The 23357-nt window shown below is 37.9% G+C and overlaps 1 protein-coding gene across 7 annotated transcripts in view; it reads left to right on the forward strand.

The window, feature by feature from the left end:
• DGKH (diacylglycerol kinase eta) overlaps positions 1 to 23357 on the forward strand; it is a 203928-nt gene that overhangs the window by 98250 nt on the left and 82321 nt on the right. For 4 of the 7 annotated variants that reach the window (XR_010109670.1, XM_034936637.3, XM_063595929.1 and 1 more), the window contains exons 5-7: positions 16428 to 16532; positions 16804 to 16936; positions 23001 to 23107. Coding sequence is in view for 6 of the 7 variants with exons in the window: in XM_034936637.3 (XP_034792528.1) it covers positions 16428 to 16532; positions 16804 to 16936; positions 23001 to 23107 (345 nt within the window). In the remaining variant the exon portion in view is untranslated. Of the gene's footprint in view, positions 1 to 11719; positions 11968 to 16427; positions 16533 to 16803; positions 16937 to 23000; positions 23108 to 23357 lie in introns of those variants that run through there. The other 3 variants (XM_055096670.2, XM_055096671.2, XM_008976818.4) reach the window with 2 other exon arrangements.

Here is a 23357-nt window from a genome sequence, read left to right on the forward strand (position 1 = left end):
AGAGAAATAGCTCTTAAGGTTATTATCGGCTTCCTCACACCAAAGTCTTAGGGCATAAGAAACCATTGGTCCTTTTGTAGCTAGACGAAAATCTTGGGGTGAAGATAAGGTGTGGAAGAAGAACAGAACCAGTGTCTCCACCTTCACTGGTAGCCTTCCAGAAATCTTTCAAACGGGCTTTCTAAAGTAAGGCAAGACCCAGTGAGCATGTCCTCAGTTCTTCTGCCAACTCTGGAGCTCTGGGAACCTAGGACTTGCTTGCAAAATCAGACCAGGGGAGTCCCAGGACATAGATCAGTTTCATCAAAGGGTCCGAGGTGGTTAATAGACACTATCAATAGGTTGGGAGAGGGCACTTGTCATCCAGAGAGCTGTGTCGGACTTTCAGTCAGGGTGTCATGATCATTTGCCGTGCCTGGTGTTACCATGTTCCCCTTGCCCTTACTGAAGATCCATGACTCGGAAAACATAGTGCTCCTGCTCAGTAACCTTCAACCTGCTGCCTCTAGTACTTTTTCTGTCCTAGTCTGTTGCACAGCAGCCCACTCCCCATCTATCTGTCCACTTCCAGGACTGCCCTTAGAATTCATTCATTCATTTATTTAACAAATATTTATCGAAGAGTTCATTATATATAGCAGGCATTTGTGCTAGATTCTGGATATACAGTGCTAAATAAAAAAAATTGGCCACTGAGTACCAAATTTTTAAAAAGTTTTTGCTTGAATTTAAACAAATTTAAAGGCTATGCTGCCTGCCTTCAGGGATAGGTCCCTGTCTTTAAAGTATGTGGCCTTGTGAATAGGATTATTTGGATACCAAAAACGAGGAACTCGCCTCCCAACTGGGACTGGAAACTGTGCCATCACAGGGGCCCAGGTTATAGGAAGGAGGGGACGGAATTACAATCTTCTTAGAACTTGAGGCCCAGACCATTCAGGATTCCATAAACAAACTTCTGTGAGACTAGTTCATCTGCTCTTCTCCACAAACATGCCCCCCTCCCAGTATTTCTGAGGCCAAACCCTGGCCACTGTGTAGAACTTTTTATCCCTGAGTCTGAATATCCATGTTTTATGAAGCTGATTTCCTAGGTGGCCTTTAGCCTTTGGCACCTTGTGGATTGCCAGTGGCAGACTGCTGTCACATGAAAAGCTTGGCCAGTTATAACCTTGTATCATGGAGGACTGACCTTCCCAGTGTGTGTGCCATGTTGTAGCTCCCGGTGCATGGCCACGTGCTGTGCCGCCTCCTGGTCTTGGGGCTGGTTATAAATCTGCAGTTCACTCATGTGTTCCTATACAAGGCCTTTTACAGGCTCCAAATAGATGGTCCTGAGCTGATACTGTCATTGTCACCATGATCCTGGAGACACAGCCTGTAGCTGTGTGGAAGTAAACTTCTAAAACCTGTCTCTTCTGAGAGTTACTGCATGAAAACAGGCAAGGATGGGTCAAGTTTTGGACCAGCAGCCCAAGTTCCAGCAACCGCTCTGTTATACAGAGGCTTCTAAGCTATGCAGAGTGCTATGAAGGGTTTATTCTTCTTTTGCCCACCTGACTGATATACTGATGTACTTTTTGAAGAAGGGCAATGGAATTTACCTAGACGTCACTGTGGTCTTGATGTGGCTGAAGTGTTTTGTTGAAGGCTCTTTAGTCCTGTACTCATTTAGATTGACTCTCACTTCTGGTCCCTTTTTGTGGTGCAGACTAAAGCCTCAAACTCTGTAAAAGACAATGGCTTGTCTCATGTAAGTATGTGGAATAGGGGCCTAATACGGGAAAATAAGCTACTGGCAGTAAAAAAATTTTATATTTTTATTTATTTTTTATTTTTTTATTTTTATTTTTATTATACTTTAAGTTTTAGGGTACATGTGCACAACGTGCAGATTAGTTACATATGTATACATGTGCCATGTTGGTGTGCTGCACCCATTAACTCATCATTTACATTAGGTATATCTCCTAATGCCATCCCTCCCCGCTCCCACCAACCCCACAACAGGCCCCAGTGAGTGATGTTCCCCTTCCTGTGTCCATGTGTTCTCATTCTTCAATTCCCACCTATGAGTGAGAACATGCAGTGTTTGGTTTTTTGTCCCTGAGATAGTTTGCTGAGAATCATGGTTTCCAGCTTCATCCATGTCCCTACAAAGGACATGAACTCATCATTTTTTATGGCTGCATAGTATTCCATGGTGTATATGTGCCACATTTTCTTAATCCAGTCTATCATTGTTGGGCATTTGGGTTGGTTTCAAGTCTGCTATTGTGAATAGTGCTGCAGCAAACATACATGTGCGTGTGTCTGTATAGCAGCATGATTTATAATCCTTTGGGTATATACCCAGTAATGGGATGGCTGGGTCAAATGGCATTTCTAGTTCTAGATTCCTGAGGAATCACTACACTGACTTCCACAATGGTTGAACTAGTTTACAGTCCCACCAACAGTGTAAAAGTGTTCCTATATCTCCACATCCTCTCCAGCACCTGTTGTTTCCTGCCTTTTAATGATCGCCATTCTAACTGGTGTGAGATGGTATCTCATTGTGGTTTTGATTTGCATTTCTCTGATGGCCAGTGATGATGAGCATTTTTTCATGTGTCTTTTGGCTGTATAAATGTCTTCTTTTGAGAAGTGTCTGTTCATATCCTTCGCCTACTTTTTGATGGGGTGTTTGTTTTTTTCTTGTAAGTTTGTTGGAGTTCATTGTAGATTCTGGATACCCTTTGTCAGATGAGTAGATTGCAAAAATTTTCTCCCATTCTGTAGGTTTCCTGTTCACTCTGATGGTAGTTTCTTTTGCTGTGCAGAAGCTCTTTAGTTTAATTAGATCCCATTTGTCAATTTTGGCTTTTGTTGCCATTGCTTTTGGTGTTTTAGACATGAAGTCCTTGCCCATGTCTGTGTCCTGAATGGTAATGCCTAGGTTTTCTTCTAGGGTTTTTCTCGTTTTAGGTCTAACATTTAAGTCTTTAATCCATCTTGAATTAATTTTTGTATAAGGTGTAAGGAAGGGATCCAGTTTCAGCTTTCTACATATGGCTAGCCAGTTTTCCCAGCACCATTTATTAAATAGGGAATCGTTTCCCCATTTCTTGTTTTTGTCAGGTTTGTCAAAGATCGAATGGTTGTAGATATGTGGCATTATTTCTGAGGGCTCTGTTCTGTTCCATTGGTCTATATGTCTGTTTTGGTACCAGTACCATGCTGTTTTGGTTACTGTAGCCTTGTAGTATAGTTTGAAGTCAGGTAGCGTGATGCCTCCAGCTTTGTTCTTTTGGCTTGGGATTGACTTGGCAATGCGGGCTCTTTTTTGGTTCCATATGAACTTTAAAGTAGTTTTTTCCAATTCTGTGAAGAAAGTCATTGGTAGCTTGATGGGGATGGCATTGAATCTAGAAATTACCTTGGGCAGTATGGCCATTTTCATGATATTGATTCTTCCTACCCATGAGCATGGAATGTTCTTCCATTTGTTTGTATCCTCTTTTATTTCATTGAGCAGTGGTTTGTAGTTCTCCTTGAAGAGGTCCTTCATGTCCCTTGTAAGTTGGATTCCTAGGTATTTTATTCTCTTTGAAGCAATTGTGAACGGGAGTTCACTCATGATTTGGCTCTCTGTTTGTCTGTTATTGGTGTATAAGAATGCTTGTGATTTTTGCACATTGATTTTGTATCCTGAGACTTTGCTGAAGTTGCCTATCAGCTTAAGGAGATTTTGGGCTGAGACGATGGGGTTTTCTAGATATGCAATCATGTCATCTACAAAAAGGGACAATTTGACTTCCTGTTTTCCTAACTGAATACCGTTTATTTCCTTCTCCTGCCTAATTGCCCTGGCCAGAACTTCCAACACTGTGTTGAATAGGAGTGGTGAGAGAGGGCATCCCTGTCTTGTGCCAGTTTTCAAAGGGAATGCTTCCAGTTTTTGCCCATTCAGTATGATATTGGCTGTGGGTTTGTCATAAATAGCTCTTATTATTTTGAGATACATCCCATCAATACCTAATTTTTTTGAGAGTTTTTAGCATGAAGGGCTGTTGAATTTTGTCAAAAGCCTTTTCTGCATCTATTGAGATAATCATATGGTTTTTGTTGTCGGTTCTGTTTATATGCTGGATTATGTTTATTGATTTGCTTATGTTGAACCAGCCTTGCATCCCAGGGATGAAGCCCACTTGATCATGGTGGATAAGCTTTTTGATGTGCTGCTGGATTCGGTTTGCCAGTATTTTATTGGGGCTTTTTGCATTGATGTTCATCAGGGATATTGGTCTAAAATTCTCTTTTTTTTGTCGTGTCTCTGCCAGGCTTTAGTATCAGGATGATGCTGCCCTCATAAAATGAGTTAGGGAGGATTCCTTCTTTTTCTATTGATTGGAATAGTTTCAGAAGGAATGGTACCAGCTCCTCCTTGTACCTCTGGTAGAATTCAGCTGTGAATCCGTCTGGTCCTGGACTTTTTTTGGTTGGTAAGCTATTAATTATTGCCTCAATTTCAGAGCCTGTTATTGGTCTATTCAGAGATTCAACTTCTTCCTGGTTTTGTCTTGGGAGGGAGTATGTGTCGAGGAATTTATCCATTTCTTCTAGATTTTCTAGTTTATTTGCGTAGAGGTGTTTATAGTATTCTCTGATGGTAGTTTGTATTTCTGTGGGATCAGTGGTGATATCCCCTTTATCATTTTTTATTGTGTCTATTTGATTCTTCTCTCTTTTTTTCTTTATTAGTCTTGCTAGCGGTCTATCAATTTTGTTGATCTTTTAAAAAAACCAGCTTCTGGATTCATTGATTTTTTGAAGGGTTTTTTGTGTCTCTATTTCCTTTAGTTCTGCTCTGATCTTAGTTATTTCTAACATCACAATTAAAAGAACTAGAGAAGCAAGAGCAAACACATTCAAAAGCTAGCAGAAGGCAAGAAATAACTAAAAAAAATTATTTTAATTCCCACTATAAATATCTGGATATTAGCAAAAGAGAGTCTGATACACAGTAACCATCTCATTGAAACAGCAGAGCTCTGAAGAGTTTTAATATCTTGACAGTTCTATCCTGGCTAGCATGATAGAGTTCTGTTTGCTGAAATTTTTTATGTTCCATAACCTCCTTGAAAGCCAGAATCTTTGGTGTTAACTACAGTTTCTTAACTATACCTGTTAAGAAATAAGGTATAGTAGGGAGGCATGGTGCTCAAACTCTCTGGAAAATCCCAGAGATGTTTGCAACCCTATGCCTCATGAACAACCCAAGCCTGGTGAAGTCCTGAATCACCCTAAGAGGCCCCCAGTGATGTGCACGAAAATCTTAGGGTGAAGGTAAGGGGTTCAGTGGGCCAGACCCGGTGGCTCACGCCTGTAATCCTAGCATGTTGGGAGGCCGAGGTGGGTGGATCACCTGAGGCCTGGAGTTAGAGACCAGCCTGGCCAACATGGTGAAACCCCTTCTCTACTAAAAATACAAAAATGGACAGGGCATGGTGGCGCGTGCCTGTAATTCCAGCTACTCAGGAAGCAGAGACAGGAGAATTGCTTGAACCCTGGAGGCAGAGATTGAGCTGAGATCGTGCCACTGCACTCTTGCTTGGGTGGTAGAGTGAGACTGTGTCTCAAAAAAAAAAAAAAAAAAAAAAGAAAGAAAGAAAGAAAAGAAAGGGGTTCCATGTCCATCACACGTGGTCTTATTGACAACTCCAGAATTGGGCTTTACATCCTGTATGAAATGCTTTAAAAATATGAACACATTGTTATACCTCACAGATTTTGGTTCCATTAGACAGTAAAATCACAGTAACCAAGTAAAAGCCCACCCTTTTAAATAGAATTTAGTCTAGCCTGGCCATTCCTAGTGAATCCTTATTACCTTCAAGTGAGAAGAAAGCTCACCTAGAACAGTGTTCCAGCTAGCAGTGATTAAAGTGCTTGTGCCATGGCATTGATTCTTGCAGTCACTAGGTTGATTGTCTTTAATGGATGAGAGAGGATTAGCAATTTTGATTCCCCTTTGCATTTTAGTCTTACGTAAGGATTTAATTTCCAACAAGAAAATCATGAAATTAGTTTCTGGCAAAAAGAGATTTTCTATTTACTGGTTTCTGCCTTACACATTTTTGTGGTCTCTGGATCCAGTTTAAGCTTCGCCGAGCCCAAATCTCAATTTATGAAGGCAAAAGTAGGTTTGTACTTACGAGAGACAAATGACAATCTAGTCAGCAACAGACAAGGGAAGTCAGAAGCAAGATCTTCCTGTTGACAACAGATAGGTTGAGTGTTATCTAGTTGGAGATTTTATTTTTTAGCTGTTTATTTTGTTGGTTGCCACAGGTTGAGACTTGCTGGTAGCATATCTAAGGTCTTTGGGACAATCCTGGAACTCAGGGTTGGGGTGGAGGGTTGGCCAGCTGTCAGGATGCTCTCGGAACCTTCTGGTAAGCTGCTCCCACTGAGATGGAACTCAAGGCAGAAGTTAGTCTTTGTATCTTGGAAATAAACAGATTAGTAGTAAGAAACTATTAAAGAGAGCTGACATCTTAGAAGATGTGGCTACACAACAGCCCTGGCCCTTGACATCAGGACTTGGTAAGGCCAAGACATCAGCGATGTCTTCCACTGATCCAAACACCAGGCAATGCCCAGTGATGTAGTTTGTTGGAATCAGTTGGTAGGGTTTCTTGTTGGTAGGGGATGCTTTGACATACTTCATTAATGCTTTGTAATAATCTAGCATAACACTATTTAGTATGAAATGTCTGACAGTAGTTAGCTACTGGGGGAATAACTAGCAGCCACATAGGCCTAATATTTCAAGTGGCAAGAGTCACAGCATTCTGTGTTATAGATCTCATGTTTGTAAGAGCAGTAGACTGAGTGTTTGGCCTTTGTGGTCTGGTTTCTGCACAGATTTTGGTCATTTTATTTTTCAAAATTCCGCCAGTAAAGGGTGCTAATAATAACTAATTTTTCCCAGTTACTCAACAATATTATTAGAGCTGCCCCATTTGTTAGAACCATAATGTGAGAAAAGCTGTCAGTACAAAGCAGTTAATCCTTCTCCCTTTGGAGCCTTTGTAAGAGTTCAGATTCTGGGGAGGCTTTTTTTTTTTTTTTTTGTACAGGTAAATTATTCATATGAATATACTTTAGATTGCATGGACCTTTTTAGGAAAATGTAGAATCATGTCCACCAGCAAGGACAGACGTGACTATCCTCAAAATGACTGTAGATAAACTTCTAAAAGGCGTTAACCTGAAGTTTAACACAATATCAGGACACACACTTTATAGGACAGAGTGTAAAGAAAGGTTTTCAAGTCTTTAGATTCATCAGTGCCTTCACTACTATCATTATCTGGAATCAGCAGGCGTACTGAAGTGTGCCATTTATGTGTACAAAGACATGTATACAAGGATATGATTGTACATTGTAATAGCAAAAGATTGGAAACAACCCAAATGCACAAGTTAGAGACCCATTGGAGTAGATTGTGAAATATATCATACAATGGAATGTTATGCAGCCATTAAAAAGATGAATGAGTTCTGTCTGTAACAATACATACCAAACTTCAAGTTTTATTCAGTAGGAAAAGCCAGATGGGAAACAGTGTGAATTGTAAGATGTTACTCTGTGTGTGTTTGTGTGTGTGCACACATGCATGCATTTAAACCTCAACAGAGCATATAGTTGTTGTATATGGATAGAATATCCCTGGAGAGAAACACAAGAAGATAAATAGTTGCCTTCAGTAAAGGAAGTCAGTAGCTGGGGGCAGGCTTAGGAGGGATATGTGCTTTTCATTCTAAATACATTTTGAATTTTGTATCATAAATGTTTATTGCCTATTCAGAATTTTTAAAAATGCTACATGGGACCCACCTTCTGGAATGCATTTGATAGGAGTGATGGATTCAGCAGGAAGACCACCTTAGACACTGTCAGGATGTTCAGGGAAACCAGGATAAGGACATAGATTAGCTTGTCTGCACTGGGAGGGAAGGAAGGGCTAGATGAGAGACTTTGTGCCAAGGACTGGAGAGCTGTGTGGCCGAAGGGAGGGGAGAAGGAGAGGAGGAAGTGAATGTGGAGTTACTGATTTGGGGAGGATTGGTATATAAATGATGCCTTTAATTAAGTGTTGAAAATGGGAATAAAAGCAGGTTGGTAGTGGGGGTTGTGAAAAGAAGACTTCAGGTCCAGACATGGTGAATTTGAAGTGATGTGAGATACCCTGGTGATGTCTTGCAGTCAATTCAGAGAACAGCTTTAAACACTATTAAAATGGCTTAAAGTACTTTTTTGGTATCATTTTCATAGTTCTTTTGAAGTTTTTAGCATACTCAAATATCTTTTCCATTCCTTAAGTATCATTATGGTGTAATGGAAAATTTAGGTTTTAAAAATATTTTAGTTTTGTGGTGACCAATACAAAACAAGATAATTATTTTGTTTTGAAATTTCCCATTACATATGTGTCTTGTACAAAGCCATTTACCGTTATAAACTAAAAGAGCTTGTGCCAAGGGAATGAGACTAATGGATTGTTCCAATCTCTGGTACAGTCGGAAAATATTAAATGAATGGTAAAACATTTAATGTGTCCATTAACTAATACTGCTAATTTACAGTGGGAGTGTGTGTGAAAGCCTACATAAATAATTTCTGAAGTCACTGTGATCCCTGTAATTACAATTAATACTGAAAAAACTTCTCAATTTCCCATGTGCGTTGTAATAGTTCAAAACAATGGCCTGTGTTAATATATATCTTGTAAATATTTTGTTCTCGGAAGGTGCCTGGCTTACATAGACTTGCCTATGTGAGTGAATGAAGTCATTATTACTATTATTATTACTAGCCAGCACTTTCGCATTTCCTTTCTTGCTCACCATTTAAAAATGCACAGTAAGGTATAAGGCTGAGATGCAACTGTGCAGCAGCCCTCAATATTGTTCTTAAGGGGAGAAAAAGTGAGCAGCACGTGCAGTCTTTTCTGCCTGTCCTTTCAGGATAATGTCAGTAAATTCTTTGCCATTCCTTCATTCTCTCGTAGATGGCTAGGGAGGAAGGCAGATATAGTTTCAAATCTTACCTACACATCGTGACCTTGGACAAGTTGCAAACCTTTCTAAGCCTTAGGGTCCTCCCAGCAAAGGACTGCTTGCCACTCTTTGAATTATGTGGATGAAATGGATGATATACCTGGCCTGTTATAATTACTCCATAAATGGTAAATCTTAGTATTTTGGACTTGTGAAATGATTTCAACTCCAAACATGAATAATGGAGTCATCTAAACCCTCCCTCACGGTCACTCCTCACAATGAGTTAGCAAGTCCCATGAATTCTACCTCCTAAAAATCTATGGAATCCTTTTTCATCTCTGTCAGCTGCTGAAATCTTCATGGAGTGCTCCTATGCACAGCAGCCTCACTGCACCCCTAACTCATGCCCTGCCATGCCTTTCCTGCCATTTAATAAGAGTCTCCCACCACGGCTTTCCACTACCAAGTGGACCATCTACACTGCTGCCCTGCCAGTTATCTTCCTAAAATGAGTATCTGGTTTGTGTCTCTTCCTGGCTTAAAGCCCTTTAGTAGCCGTGCTCTGTCACTTTTAGGATCAAATCTGTACTCTTTGGTGTGGTTAAAAGGTTCCTCATAATTGCCCCTCTGATTTTATTTTCCATTTGCAGCCCATGGTTGTCACATCACACTATTTATAATACCCAGCCCCTGCCTGATCTTTCTTCTTCAATGTGTTCATGTATCCCTTGGCTTACAGTATCCATGCCTTCTCCTTCTCCCTCCTTGTGGCTTCTTCCCCGCAGACATACACAGGAAACCTTACTTGGCCTTCCCACCCACAACCCCACCCGCCCCCCCCCTTTTTTTTTTTTTTGAGACAAGTCTCACTCTTGCCTGGGCTGGAATGCAGTGGCGTGATCATAGCTCACTGTAGCCTCAATCTCCTGGGCTCAGGTGATCCTCCTGCTTCAGCTTTCCCAGGCATATGCCACCATGCCAGGCTAATTTTTGAGTTTTTGTAGAGATGGGGCCTTGTGATATTGCCCAGGCTGGTCTCAAACTTCTGGCCTCAAGTAGTCTTCCCACGTTGGCCTCCTAAATTGCTGGGATTACAGACATGAGGCATCGCTCCTGACCTCTTCCTCCCTTCTTATTTGAGTATCTTCTTCCCCGACAAAGCATTCTCAGATCCTCTAGTCTTGGTTAGTTTCCCCTTCACTGTGTTCTCATTGCACCCCAGATATTGAAAGCATAGATACAGTTCAGATCACGAAGGGTCTTGTAAGCCATGCCAAGTGGTTTAGAAGATGACAGGAACCTACTCCACTGAAATTAGTTTCACTTATCTGTGTTTCCCCATTGGACTGTGAGCTCTCTGAGTGAAAGGACTGGGTATTTCATTTCTGTTTCCTGGAGGCTGCAACATTGTTTGGCAGAAAATAGGAATACTTTGTATTTTCTAATGAATGAACGGATGGATTCAAATGGAGAGTGTAAGTTTTAAACTATCACAATAGGTGACCTTCCGCACTTTGCTCACAACCTTATAGCTTATCTAACCCTTCACCTTTGCCCATCACTGAAAACATTAACATACTCTGTTGTTGGATTGTCTTTTAGAATAAAGTCACAAAACAGACATGAAGTGGGTGCAGCAAATCAAATGTTAATATGTAAGTGGAGAAAAGTGCTATAAAGATAAGAATAGCATGTCGTGATGGAGAATAAAAGGGGAGACCTTAGATGAACTTATAAGGGAAAACCAGAGAACTCCTATTTTTCAAACACTTGTTTATTGAACTCACAGGGAGCTCACAAACTTGGAGACACTAGGCAAACTACATAGAATTATGCTGCAGATTTGTGTGGTTTGCCTATCAGTTTTGAGTTCTTTTATTTACCTTGTAAAATATGCTTGCTTTATATTGGCAGTGTAGTATTAATTGACTTTAGTCTGTTCTTAGAGTACTAAGTACTTTTTAGATTTTTAAAACCAATTTTAGTAATAAGACATAGCTATGTATTATATAGTGAAATGAAATTATGCTTAATTATTTTAAAAATTATGATAGGAAAAATAATTTTGTTATTGGTAATCTGAAACTTTCTTTCCATATCTTAACCTTTTTATTTCTGTTGAACAGTTGTTTTTTATGACCTTTGAAATCTTAGAGTTCCATATAACAAAATATGGCAAAATGGATTGTGCCCTAGACAGGGTTCTATGGACTATGTGAAGGAGCCTGAGAAATAGGCACTATTTGTCTAGTATAACAGGAGAAAGAGGTTGTGATTTAAAGCTGAAAGACCTGACTACATCTTCTGCCTGCGTGACTTACCAAGTTTGCAATTTTAAAAAAGTTACATTTCTTTTTACCTCTTACATACACCAGTTACATGGAAGATTAAATGAGATGGTGAATATGATCATATTGATAGCAAAGCACTTTGAAAATGTAAGATGCTGCGGAAGTAATCCTTCTGTTTATTTATCAAAACCAGAGCCCCATTAAGTGTCCTGTGTTTAATGAGCTTAATTATTAGTTCTTTTGGTTGTTTGTAACCATAGATATTAATTGATATTACTGAAATTACGAATATAAGAGAATAGATTTCAGGTATTATTGATTTACCAGTTTATTACAATATCAAAATTTGTAATTATTTTTTTTTATGGGTATGGTAGGCTGAATAATGGACCCCCAAAGATGTTCACATCCTAATCCCTGGAACTTACGGAATGAGTGGCACGTTACCTGGCAAAAGAAACTTTGTAATTGTGATCATGTGATCTTCATATGAGATGATCCTGGATTATCTAGGTGGGCCCAGTGCAATAAGAGGGAAGCAAGAGGAATCAGAGAGTCAGAGAAGATGTGACTATGAAGGCAAGAGGTTGGAGAGATGAAAGGAAGGGGCTGCAAGCTGAGGAAGGTAGGCAGACCCTGGAAGCTGAGAAAGGCAAAGACATGGATTCTCCTCTAGAGTCGAGAGTCTCTGGAAGGAATGGAGCCCTCCCAACATCTTTATTTTATTTTATTCATTTTTAAAAATAGATTTAGAGGGTACAGGAGCAGCTTTATTACATGGATATATTGCATAGTGGTGAAGTCTGGGTTTTTAGTGTAACCATCACCTGAATAGTGCACATTGTGCAAATTAAGTAATTTATCATCAGTCACCCCCCTTCCACCCTTTAGAGTCTCCAGTGTCCATTATTCCACACTATGTCCATGTGTACACATTATTTAGCTCCCACGTATAAGTGAGAACATGTGGTACTTCTGCTTCTGAGTTATTTCACTGAAGATTAATGGCTTCTAGTTCCATCCATTATTCTGCAGAAGACATGATTTTATTCTTTTTTGTGACTGAGTAGTATTCCATGGTGTATGTGTGTGTGTGTGTATATATGTGTATATATATATACACACACACACGTATATATGTAGTTTCACATATATATGTAGTTTCACTTATATATATATGTAGTTTCACATATATATGTAGTTTCACATATATATATGTAGTTTCACATATATATGTAGTTTCACATATATATATGTAGTTTCACATATATATGTAGTTTCACATATATATATGTAGTTTCACTTATATATATATGTAGTTTCACTTATACATATACACACACACACATACACCATGGAAAACTACTCAGTCATAAAAAAGAATAAAATATATATATATCACATTTTCTTTATACAATCATCTGTTGATGGATACTGGATACTTAGGTTGATTCCATATCTTTGCTATTGTTAATAGTGTTGTAATAAACATATAAGTGCAGGTATCTTTTTAATATAATGATTTCTTTTCCTGTAGGTAGATACCCAGTGGTGAGATTGCTGTGTCAAATGGTAGTACAATTTTTAGTTCTTTGATAAATCTCTATACTGTTTTCCATAGATGTTGTACTAATTTACATTCACACCAACAGTGTACAAGCATTCCCTTTGCTCCACATTCTTGCTAATACCTGTTGTTTTTTGACTTTTTAATGACTGCTCTAAGATGGTGTCTCATTGTGGTTTTAGTTTGCATTTCTCATGATGAGTGATGTTGAGCATTTTTTTTATATGTTTCTTGGCCATTTGTATGTCTTTTGAAAAATGTCTGTTCCTGTCCTTTGCCCACTTTTTAATGGGGTTATTTGTTGTTGTCATTTTGTTCAACATCTTGATTTTAAACTTCTGAAATCTACAACTTTAAGAGAGTACATTTGTGTTGTTTTAAGCCACTAAAATTGTGATAATTTGTTACAATGGCAATAGGAAACTAGTACAATGTGGATTGACTAAACATTAATAACTATAATTTGTTTGAATTCTAAGAAATTAAATTCTAGGTTTGTCCAATAGTCTTCAAAAGAAATGGTGGTGAAACTGAATTCTAGCTTTGACCAGTAGTCTTCAAAAGAAAGGGTGGTGAAATTAAATTCTAGCTTTGACCAATAGTCTTCAAAAGAAATGGGGGTTTATTATTGAACATATGATTATATATGTGTATATATATATATACATACACACACATATATATACATACACATGTATACACACATACAAACACAAACATATATATATATATAACATATATATATATATATAAAAATCACATAATAAGATACCCCAACAAGTAACACATGAAGCCTTTCTTGGTGATTCCTCAAGGCCAAGTCCTTTGTCATGTCCTTTTCCCATGGAAGGCAGGGCAGGAGGGCACAGCTGCACAGGGACCTCTTTATTCTTGATGGTTTCACTATCACCTTCTATTTTTGATGCTCTGGTGAACCAGAGTCTTCTGTGAAGTAACAGTTAGAACCACGATTCTGAAATACAGGCTTAAAGACATTAAGAGGGGACAGTTCCCTGGACTCCTTCGTGGGACCTGTGACAGGGGTGGGAGGGGTGGCTTGTTTCGCTGGGCCAAGTTCAAACCCATTGTGGGAGGGGAAGCACATGGGCCAGCAGGTCCTGGGGCAGGTGTGAGTGCTTTTGGGCTCCAGCCCCATGGTAGCATCTGGGGATGTGTTACAATTAATGCTCTTTTAGCAGTTGCTGTCCGTGGACAAATCTAATCAGTAGATTTCTTAATCACAAGGCCTATAAATCAAAATAATTTTCCAATTTTTTTTGCCTCTGGAAAACGTAACTGTATTAAATGTGTTATGATCTTTCCTTGCTCATTACTGTTCACTTTAAAACAAGTTTTTATTGAAAAGGAGAAATTGCAAATGTATACATTTTACTTTATTAGTATATAAGTACACATGGTTTGTATTGCTGAAATCATTTAGAATTGAGGCATTTGTGTAATTCCAAATACACAAAGAAAAATTAGAAGCTATTCTTTATCCTTCTTTCTCCCCTTTTTCTTGAATTCACAATGACTTTACAAGACATTTAATGTAAAGGCACTAAAGACAGTTAAAACCATTAGTCATCATGCTTTACTTAGAATTCAGCAAAGAACAAAGTTAAAGAACAAAATAGCAAGCCTGGTTTATTTGTCTGAATAATGCTTGTCTCATGATACTTTATCTCATATAAGGAAAGGAGAGGGAATCCTTAGAGTTACATCATATAAGGTAGCAAAAAATAAATACAATAAATGCTAGAGACAATATTTATTCAGAAAACATCAGTGAGTCCAGTGAAACTTGGAGACTCTGAAATGCTGTGCCAGTCATTAGAGCCAGGAGTGTATTATGATTTAATGGTACCTCTCTGCTGCATCTCATGAGCTGTCCTAGAAAAACATTTTGAAGCAATAAAGCATCCATTTGGCTCCTAAGTAATGAGAGGCATTGTTCTTTGCATTAACTATTTATTCAGGAAGAGAAGTGACCAACTGTTAATAAGCTTTATCCAAAGAGGGTCGTGGAAAACAAGAAAATGCAAAAGTGAGGTTCTCTTCAATTTCATATGCAATTAACAAATATCCAGAGCTGACTGATTGGTGCTCCTCTTCCATGTGACTTTTGGCTGGCTGTATTTAAGGGTGAGTGCCTGTTAGATGTATTCAAAGCTTCTGGGTTTAAGGAAGGATTCTGTAGCCTAAACCCATGACAAATGAGAGGCGGCAATGACTCGTGAGTAGCTAAGACTGGATTGATCTCTGTTGTTTTGAATATTGGACTTATTTTCTAAGATGAATAGTAATGATTTAGGCTTACTAGTTTATTCCTTTTGGGAAGGATTCTTTTTGTTTGTTTGTTTTAGAAGATTATTGCTTTTTCATTACTTGTGAAATCTGCTCTATAATCCAATGTAATGTTTAGACTTATCACTTGATCAAGAAGCTTTTAACTTGAGAACAATTCTTATTTGGTATATAAATAGGTATGTGCTTTATTCTTTGGAAATAGTTTCCAGGTAGGAATGCAACATTTTTCTCTTGTTCTGCAAGTAAATAAATGATCTCTTCTTGACAGTAAATGTGTAGGATTTAGTAACTTTGAGATTCCAACCAGAATATTGTATTCACAAATAAATAGGGGCTTCTTTCAAGTCATTTCAGAACCTTACTTTGAAGCACTTTGATCCTATGAGAGTGTGAAGTTTTCATTCCACTTGCTTTAAGGTCCTTAATGTAATTAAGTTGCCTTTTTAATAACATGAAAAAAGATAAAAGTCGCAATTCTTTTCTTCCCTAAAGCCAACAAAAGGATGTTTATGGTAATTCTTTGTCCCTGCTCACACTAAATACTAGTACAGTGGAGTTCTACACAATGGGGGAAGAATCTTCATAAATCATTAAAATAGACTGGAAGTGATATGTAAACTCAATATTATTTAAATATTAACAGAATATTCTTGATACCATAATAAATCAATTAGGTGGCCGGGCACAGTGGCTCACGGCTGTAATCCCAGCACTTTGGGAGGCCGAGGGGGGCGGATCACGAGGTCAAGAGATCCAGACCATCCTGGCCAACATGGTGAAACCCTGCCTCTACTAAAAATAAAAAAATTAAGAAATCATTTAATATTGCATTCCTTTGATTTTTAATTTAAAAATATTTTCCATATTGAAAACTATGTATTCCTGCTAAGCTTACTATGAATTATTTTGAAGTATATTTAAAATCAGTTTGTAAGATGTATTTCGTGGAATAAGAATGCATTGTGTATTTGGGTCCATAGCCTTAGAAAAAAGGGCTAAAGAGCCCAAGTAAGTAGCAAAAGGATCAAAGGTAGAAAAACTCCTTAGGCTTTTTCTTTCCTAGACCACATTATTTTATCATACAGATTACAAAAACGTAAGAAATAAAGACTCAAGTTAGAAATGGAATTACCTCAGAAGATGTTAGGTTTTGCAACAATCTTTCTCTTTGGGTATTAACAATCATTAGATTGAATTATGCCTTTCAGATCATCACTCCATTCAGAAGGCTAATGCTGTGTGCTGAGAACAGAAAGGAGATGGAGGATTGGATCAGCTCACTGAAGTCTGTACAGACCAGAGAACCCTACGAGGTAAAATAGCATCTTTTCTTTCATCTCGTGTTCTTAGGAAATAAATGTTAACCAAAGGGCTAGAGCTCTACCGTGCAAACATAAGTATGTGTACACTCATTCAGCAACTTGTTCAAACCAGATTTTGAAATTCTTATCTTAAAGCAAAGTGCTTTGGTTTTAAAAATGATGGATTTGAAAATTTGACCATAACTATATGCATTCCAAACAGTTCAGCATCTGTAGCCTTGTTCACTGCCTTGGCAAATCTGTCCTCACATCTCATTTCTAGGTGGCCCAGTTTAATGTGGAACATTTCTCAGGGATGCACAACTGGTACGCCTGCTCCCACGCCCGACCTACCTTCTGTAACGTGTGCAGAGAGAGTCTTTCTGGAGTCACCTCCCATGGCCTGTCCTGCGAAGGTACTGTAGCACCTAGCATGTGTTTTCTCCCAACAGTGACCATACTGTAGACATGCTGCCACTGGTTTTATTGTAGCTTAAAATTGAGCTCTCCACACATAGGACCAGCTTGGAAAATATTTTTGCTCAGGAAAAAAAAAACATAGTCATTTAAAGGAAACATACATCAAAATACAGCATTTCACCCCCAAGAAACTAGGAACTACTGTCTAAAAAAAAAAAATCTTTGGACTTTGTATAATCATTCTGGTATTCTTTATTCTGGTTGATTATGGAGAGCAAAACTTTTTGTGAGGACAGTATATACTCTTTGGCAGAATTTCTGATTGTTAATTATATTGCATTGTTTTAAATATTGTTTTCTTTCATTTCATTTGTTTAATCTGAATAGGTATCATCCTTTTTAATTTCCTTAAAATTTTCTAAAAATAAGGCCTATGCTGTTGTTATTTTGTTTTGTTTCGAGAAGGGGTCTCACTCTGTCACCCATCCTGGAATGCAGTGGCATGATCAAGTCTCCCTGCAGCCTCAGCCTCCTGGGCTCAAACGATCCTCCTACCTCAGTCTCCCTAGTAGCTGGGACTACAGTCAAGCACCACCACACCTGGCTAATCTTTTTTTTTTAAGTTTCTAGAGACAGGGTCTCACTATGTTGCCCAGGCTGGTCTCAAACTCCTGGGCTCAAGCAATCCTCCCACATTGGCCTCCCAAAGAGGCATGAGCAGATTTGTGAGTTATTTTTAATATAAGAGCAGTGACCACCAAAAGCAAATACATTAATAATTGCCAACAGAAAACTCATAACTTCTTTAGATTTATTTTATTTCATACTTCAGTGATTACACTGTTGTATACTACTTTTTGAACTATATATGATAATAATAATACCAGCTTTTTTTCTCTAATCCAAAAATTTCGTAATTTGGAATATCACTTATTTATAATTAAGTAATAAAGTAGTAATAGAATCACAGCCTTAATTGATTTTAAACTATAAAATCTGTGGTATGTCATTGTTTCAACTATTTAATATGATACACCATAGTGGTTAAGAATAGAGCTCTTCAGTCAAACCCTCTTCCACTTCCACCATTACAAACTATAACCAGGAGAAGTTGTTTAACTCACTTAGGCTTTCCTCTCCTCATCGATAAGATGGGGATAATAGTCATTTATGCCTCATAGAATCACTATAAAAACTAAATGAGGGAATACATACAATAAAACTACTTTTCTAGTTCAATAAATTGGAAGAAGTTTGTAACTGTTTTGTAAGAAACTTATTCCAAATTTGCATCATGGGCTTGATGCATTAAAATTCATGAAGGAGAAAATTTGGAGAAGGCATTAAAGCTTTCTTTTTAGACTTAAAGAATGATTGCAAAAGAGATCTGATTGGCCTGTATTATGACTTTAGTAATCTAAAAGGATTCACATAGAGCTGAATAACTCCTACCAGGTCTGTAATATGGTATTATTTTAAAGATTTTACTAAAATCTTTATTCCAAAAATGCTGAAAAGACACCACATCTGAGACACTCTGTGGTACCCTTCTGATTTGAGTGTTATACATTATTAAATATTTTTATTTAAAAATTGAGTCAGTAGTGGAATGACTGAGTATTTTTCTAAGCATTTTAAAAGAAAAATGAAAATTACATTATTTGGTGAGAATAAGAAACTTAAAAGTCTTTAAATAAATTTGTTATATTCGGCCAGGCACGTTGGCTCACGCCTGTAATCCCAGCACTTTGGGAGGCCAAGGCAGGCAGATCACCTGAGGTTGGGAGTTCGAGACCAGTCTGACCAACATGGAGAAACCCCGTGTCTACTAAAAATACAAAATTAGCCAGGTGTGATGGTGCATGCCTGTAATCCCAGCTACTCGGGAGGCTGAGGCAGGAGAAGTGCTTGAACCTGGGAGTTGGAGGTTGCAGTGAGCGGAGATCGGGCCATTGCACTCCAGCCTGGGCAACAAGAGTGAAACTCTGTCTGCAAAAAAACAAAACAAAACAAATAAATTTGTTATATTCTTCTGTAAATAATGTAATTTTCAAGACTTTTAAAAAGTCTCAATTATTGGACTAAATAATTTTTTTAAAGAAAAGTATATATTAGTATTAGTTTCCTTTGCTGGTAAAAATTTTTTAATCTGCAGTATCTTGCCTATTAGTATTTTTAGAAACATAGCAGAAGATTTTATAAATCCCAAGGGTTTAATAAATATAAAAAGTTGCCTTTTTATATCTTTTGAGAATATGGTTATTCTGGATTTCATCATAATCAAAGTCATACTTACACTTTTGAAAACCCCCTAAAATCTGAATAAGCAGCGTGCTTGATAAAACTGAAAACATTAGATACAAGAGGCTTTAAATATTGTAAGAGATGCAAATATAATAATTTATTCAACAGTGAATATGAATAACTTTGTATTAGCATAGAATTCAGCTTCCAGTGTGTGAAGCCTTCACTACATTTACTAGCCTTTCTACCCTCATCTCCACAATAAAATGAAGCCATACTGATTTGTTTCCTAGATTTATATTGAATAACTAAAGTTATTATTTTAAATCTTCGCATATATAAAATATTATATGAATGAAAAATAGGAGACAGAAAAATAGAATTTATTAAAAATCCCCTAAGTCAATCAAGAATATTAATTATAATTTCAGGGCATAATTGTCCTTTACAGTTATTTAAACAGTAATTTAACCAAAAAAGATAAATGGTAATTTAAAAAAAATCAGCAGCATCAAATATGTCATCATGGGTATTTATGAATTTTGATCTTAAATGATATTTTTTTTGCAATGGGGGGACTCATTTTGTTGCTCAGGCTGGAGTGCAGTGGCATAGTCATGGCTCATTGCAGCCTTAATTGCCCAGACGCAAGCAATTCTCCCACCTTGGCCTCCCGAGTAGCTGGCACCACAGGCATGCACCACCCATGCCTGGCTTTTTTTTAATTATTATTATTATTTGTAGAGACTAGGTCTCACCATGTTGCCCAGGCTGGTCTCAAACTCCTGGGCTCAAGCTATCCTCCCACCTTGGCCTTCCGAAATGTGGGGATTAAACCACCACACTTAACGATTTTTAACACTCACAAAGATTTAGTATAGTAAATACTGAATATTGTAATAATAAATCATAATCTTATTACGTCTGCATTTTTTTTTCTTTTTTGAGATGGAATCTTGCTCTGTTGCCAGGCTGGAGTGCAGTGGTATGATCTCAGCTCACTGCAACCTCTGCCTTCCGGGTTCAAGTGATTCTCATGCCTCGGCCTCCCAAGTAACTGGGACTACAGATGCGCGCCACCATGCCCAGCTAATTTTTGTATTTTTAATAGAGACAGAGTTTCACCATGTTGGCCAGGATGGTCTCGAACTCCCGACCTCAGGTGGTCCGCCCACCTCGGCCTCCCAAAGTGCTGGGATTACAGGCATGAGCCACCAGGCCCGGCCTATTTTTTAAATTCTGTCATTTTAAACAATAACTTTACAGGTCAGGGGAAATTGCTTTATTTGAGAATAACTTGTCTGGAGAAATTTGTTAACTAACAAAATTCGAGTGCCTGCTGATCACTCTCATTTCTTAGTTACCATAATTACAGTCTGATTTGTTTTATTATTAGTGTTATGTTATATTAAGCAACTTGGTAATTTTCAAGGCTCATTACATGAAGCACTTTATTATTATAAAAGTGTGATTTTTTTATTTTTAGTGGGCTGTTTGATTTTTAATGGCAAAATTTTCAAACAGCTATGAAATTATACCATTACTCTCTTTTATGTCCTGCTTTTCCCCTTAGAAGCCAGATATTGACTGTGGATATCAAGTACTTATTAGTACTTATAAAGCACCTTGGGGCATCTGTTGCAGATAGTTTTAGGACTCCACTTTTGACAAAGACCATAATAGATGAAAAGGCCTAGAGATGCTAACCAACCAGTTTAAAGTAGTCACTTATGTTAAAGCAAAAGAGAGTAAGTCATTGTAAAAATTTTCACCAAGCTAAGCTTCCTTCTGATGGTGCTGTGTCTTCACACTTAGGATTTATCAGCAACAAAATTCAAGTAAAGTATTATTTTCTTTTTTTTTTGAGATGGAGTCTCACTCTGTTACCAGGCTGGGGTGCAGTGGCATGATCTCGGCTCGCTGCAACCTCCGTCTCCCAGGTTCAAGCGATTCTCCTGCCTCAGCCTCCCAAGTAGCTGGGACTACAGGCACGTGCCACCACACCCAGCTAATTTTTGTATTTTTAGTAGAGACGGGGTTTCACCATGTTGGCCAGGCTGGTCTTGAACTCTGGACCTCAGTTGATCCACCCGCCTCGGCCTCCCAAAGTGCTGGGATTACAGGTGTAAGCCACCACGCCCAGCCTCAAGTGAAGTATTATTTTCTATATGAAGTCTGTGTTCTAGTTACACACTCATTTATAACAAAAATGGTGGAAGGGAAAGAATTTTTCAAAGTACACAAAAGAGAAGGTAAGCAAAACATTTCCAGTGTGTATACATTATTATCATTATTATTATTGTTATTATTTTTTGAGACAGAGTGTTGCTGTGTCTCCCAGGCTGGAGTGCAGTGGCATGATCTTGGCTCACTGCAACCTCTGCCTTCCTGGGCTCAAGCAATTCTTATGTCTCATAAGAATCCCGAGTAGCTGGGATTACAGGCATGCGCCATCACACCCAGCTAATTTTTTTATTTTTAGTAGAGACAAGGTTTCACCTTTGTGACCAGGCTGGTCTCAAACTCCTGACCTCAGGTGATCCACCATCTCAGCGTCCCAGAGTGCTGGGATTACAGGCGTGAGCCACTGTGCCTGGCCTAGACGAATATTTTTCAAGGATAAACCAGCTCAGTTTAACCATCCATTTGTACATAGACTAGTCATGATACCTGAAGCACTTTGAACATTTGGCTAAAGACATCTTAGTTATTTTACCTGAAACTTTTGTTTTCGTGTTATATCCAATTAAGACAGTTTCAAGAGAATGGTGTGTAATGCAAAATTTGTTAATGATTGACTTAGAAATCCAGAAAAATCACATGAAAAGGAGATACCTTTCATTTAAATTTAGCAACACTTACCTTAGTATGTTTCCACTGAAATGCTCTCTACTTTTAACTGTTTAGCTAAAAGTCAGGAGCTGACCTAATATCAGTATCCACTCATACTTGAATAATTTCCTTAGAGAGATAAACATGTTTAATAATAGTCAAGTTCCAATTTTTGTAAGTATGGTTAATTTTTCGAATAACCTATAGTTCATTTCTTTTTCCATATATGTGCTGCTTTTTTTCCCTAGTTATTTCCTCCAATTTCTCTTTTATAAGTTCCTTTTGATAATATGGCTGGGGAGATTTAGTGAAGCCTGTAGTGACAACATCACTTCATCATCCCTTCTTTCTACATTTGTCATTTGGTCATCTCAACATAATACTTTCCAAAGATAGGGCCGTGTTTGTGACCCTCCCCAACCTATTTGCCATGATGCCTGGCTGTCTTGTTGGTATACTTGCACTTTACAGCCCCCTGGATCAGCTTTATCGTACTGACATTTTCAGACTTATAATCAGTATTTTATATGTATAGAAAAATAACAGTACCAGAAATGTACAGCTTGATGAATTTTCACAAATTAAACACATTCGTATAATCAGCGCCTACATTTAAAAATGGGATGTCACCAGCAGACCTGCTACCAAATTTTATTTGCTTCCCTCTCTCCCTCTGTCCTATGTGTGTGTTGTCTGCCTTCTCAAGCAGTAATTCTTTTGCATTTATTTCTTTTCTGTTCCTCTAAGTAGCAGTCTACTTATAGCTTGATAAAAGTGCTTCATAAATACATAGCCATATTTGTTTTCTAGAATACCATTACTATTGTTGCAGAATAATTTAATCTTTTAAATATATTTGTTTTCTTCTACTTCCTCCCTCCCTTTTAAAATTTTATGCTGTGATTTCCTTTAATCATTGGTCCAAAAGTTCTTGTCCACTTAAAAGCAGTTGCTCTTTTTTTTTTTTTTTTTTTTTTTTTGTAGTGTGTAAATTCAAGGCTCACAAAAGATGTGCAGTGAGAGCAACAAATAACTGTAAATGGACTACCCTGGCCTCCATCGGGAAGGACATTATAGAAGATGAAGATGGCGTAAGCTGCTGCTCTGTCTCTGCTCTCTTCCCACTAACTCCTCTTTTATGTTCTGCTCTTGTGGAAGCTGAGAAAGATAAGTAGGAATGCTTATTATTAGGATTTAATAGAAGGTTTGGTTGATTCCAAGTTTTTATTTTTAATTCAATCCTTCATAGCTTCTTTAGCTCTTAGATTTTGAAGGAAATCTGTTGTGAATAGGGCTTAGAAGTGGCTGTTGTGCTGGGCTGTTGTTGTCAACCTCTGATGA

This window comes from Pan paniscus, chromosome 14 (genome assembly GCF_029289425.2).
Source record: "Pan paniscus chromosome 14, NHGRI_mPanPan1-v2.0_pri, whole genome shotgun sequence".
Classification (NCBI taxonomy): domain Eukaryota; kingdom Metazoa; phylum Chordata; class Mammalia; order Primates; family Hominidae; genus Pan; species Pan paniscus.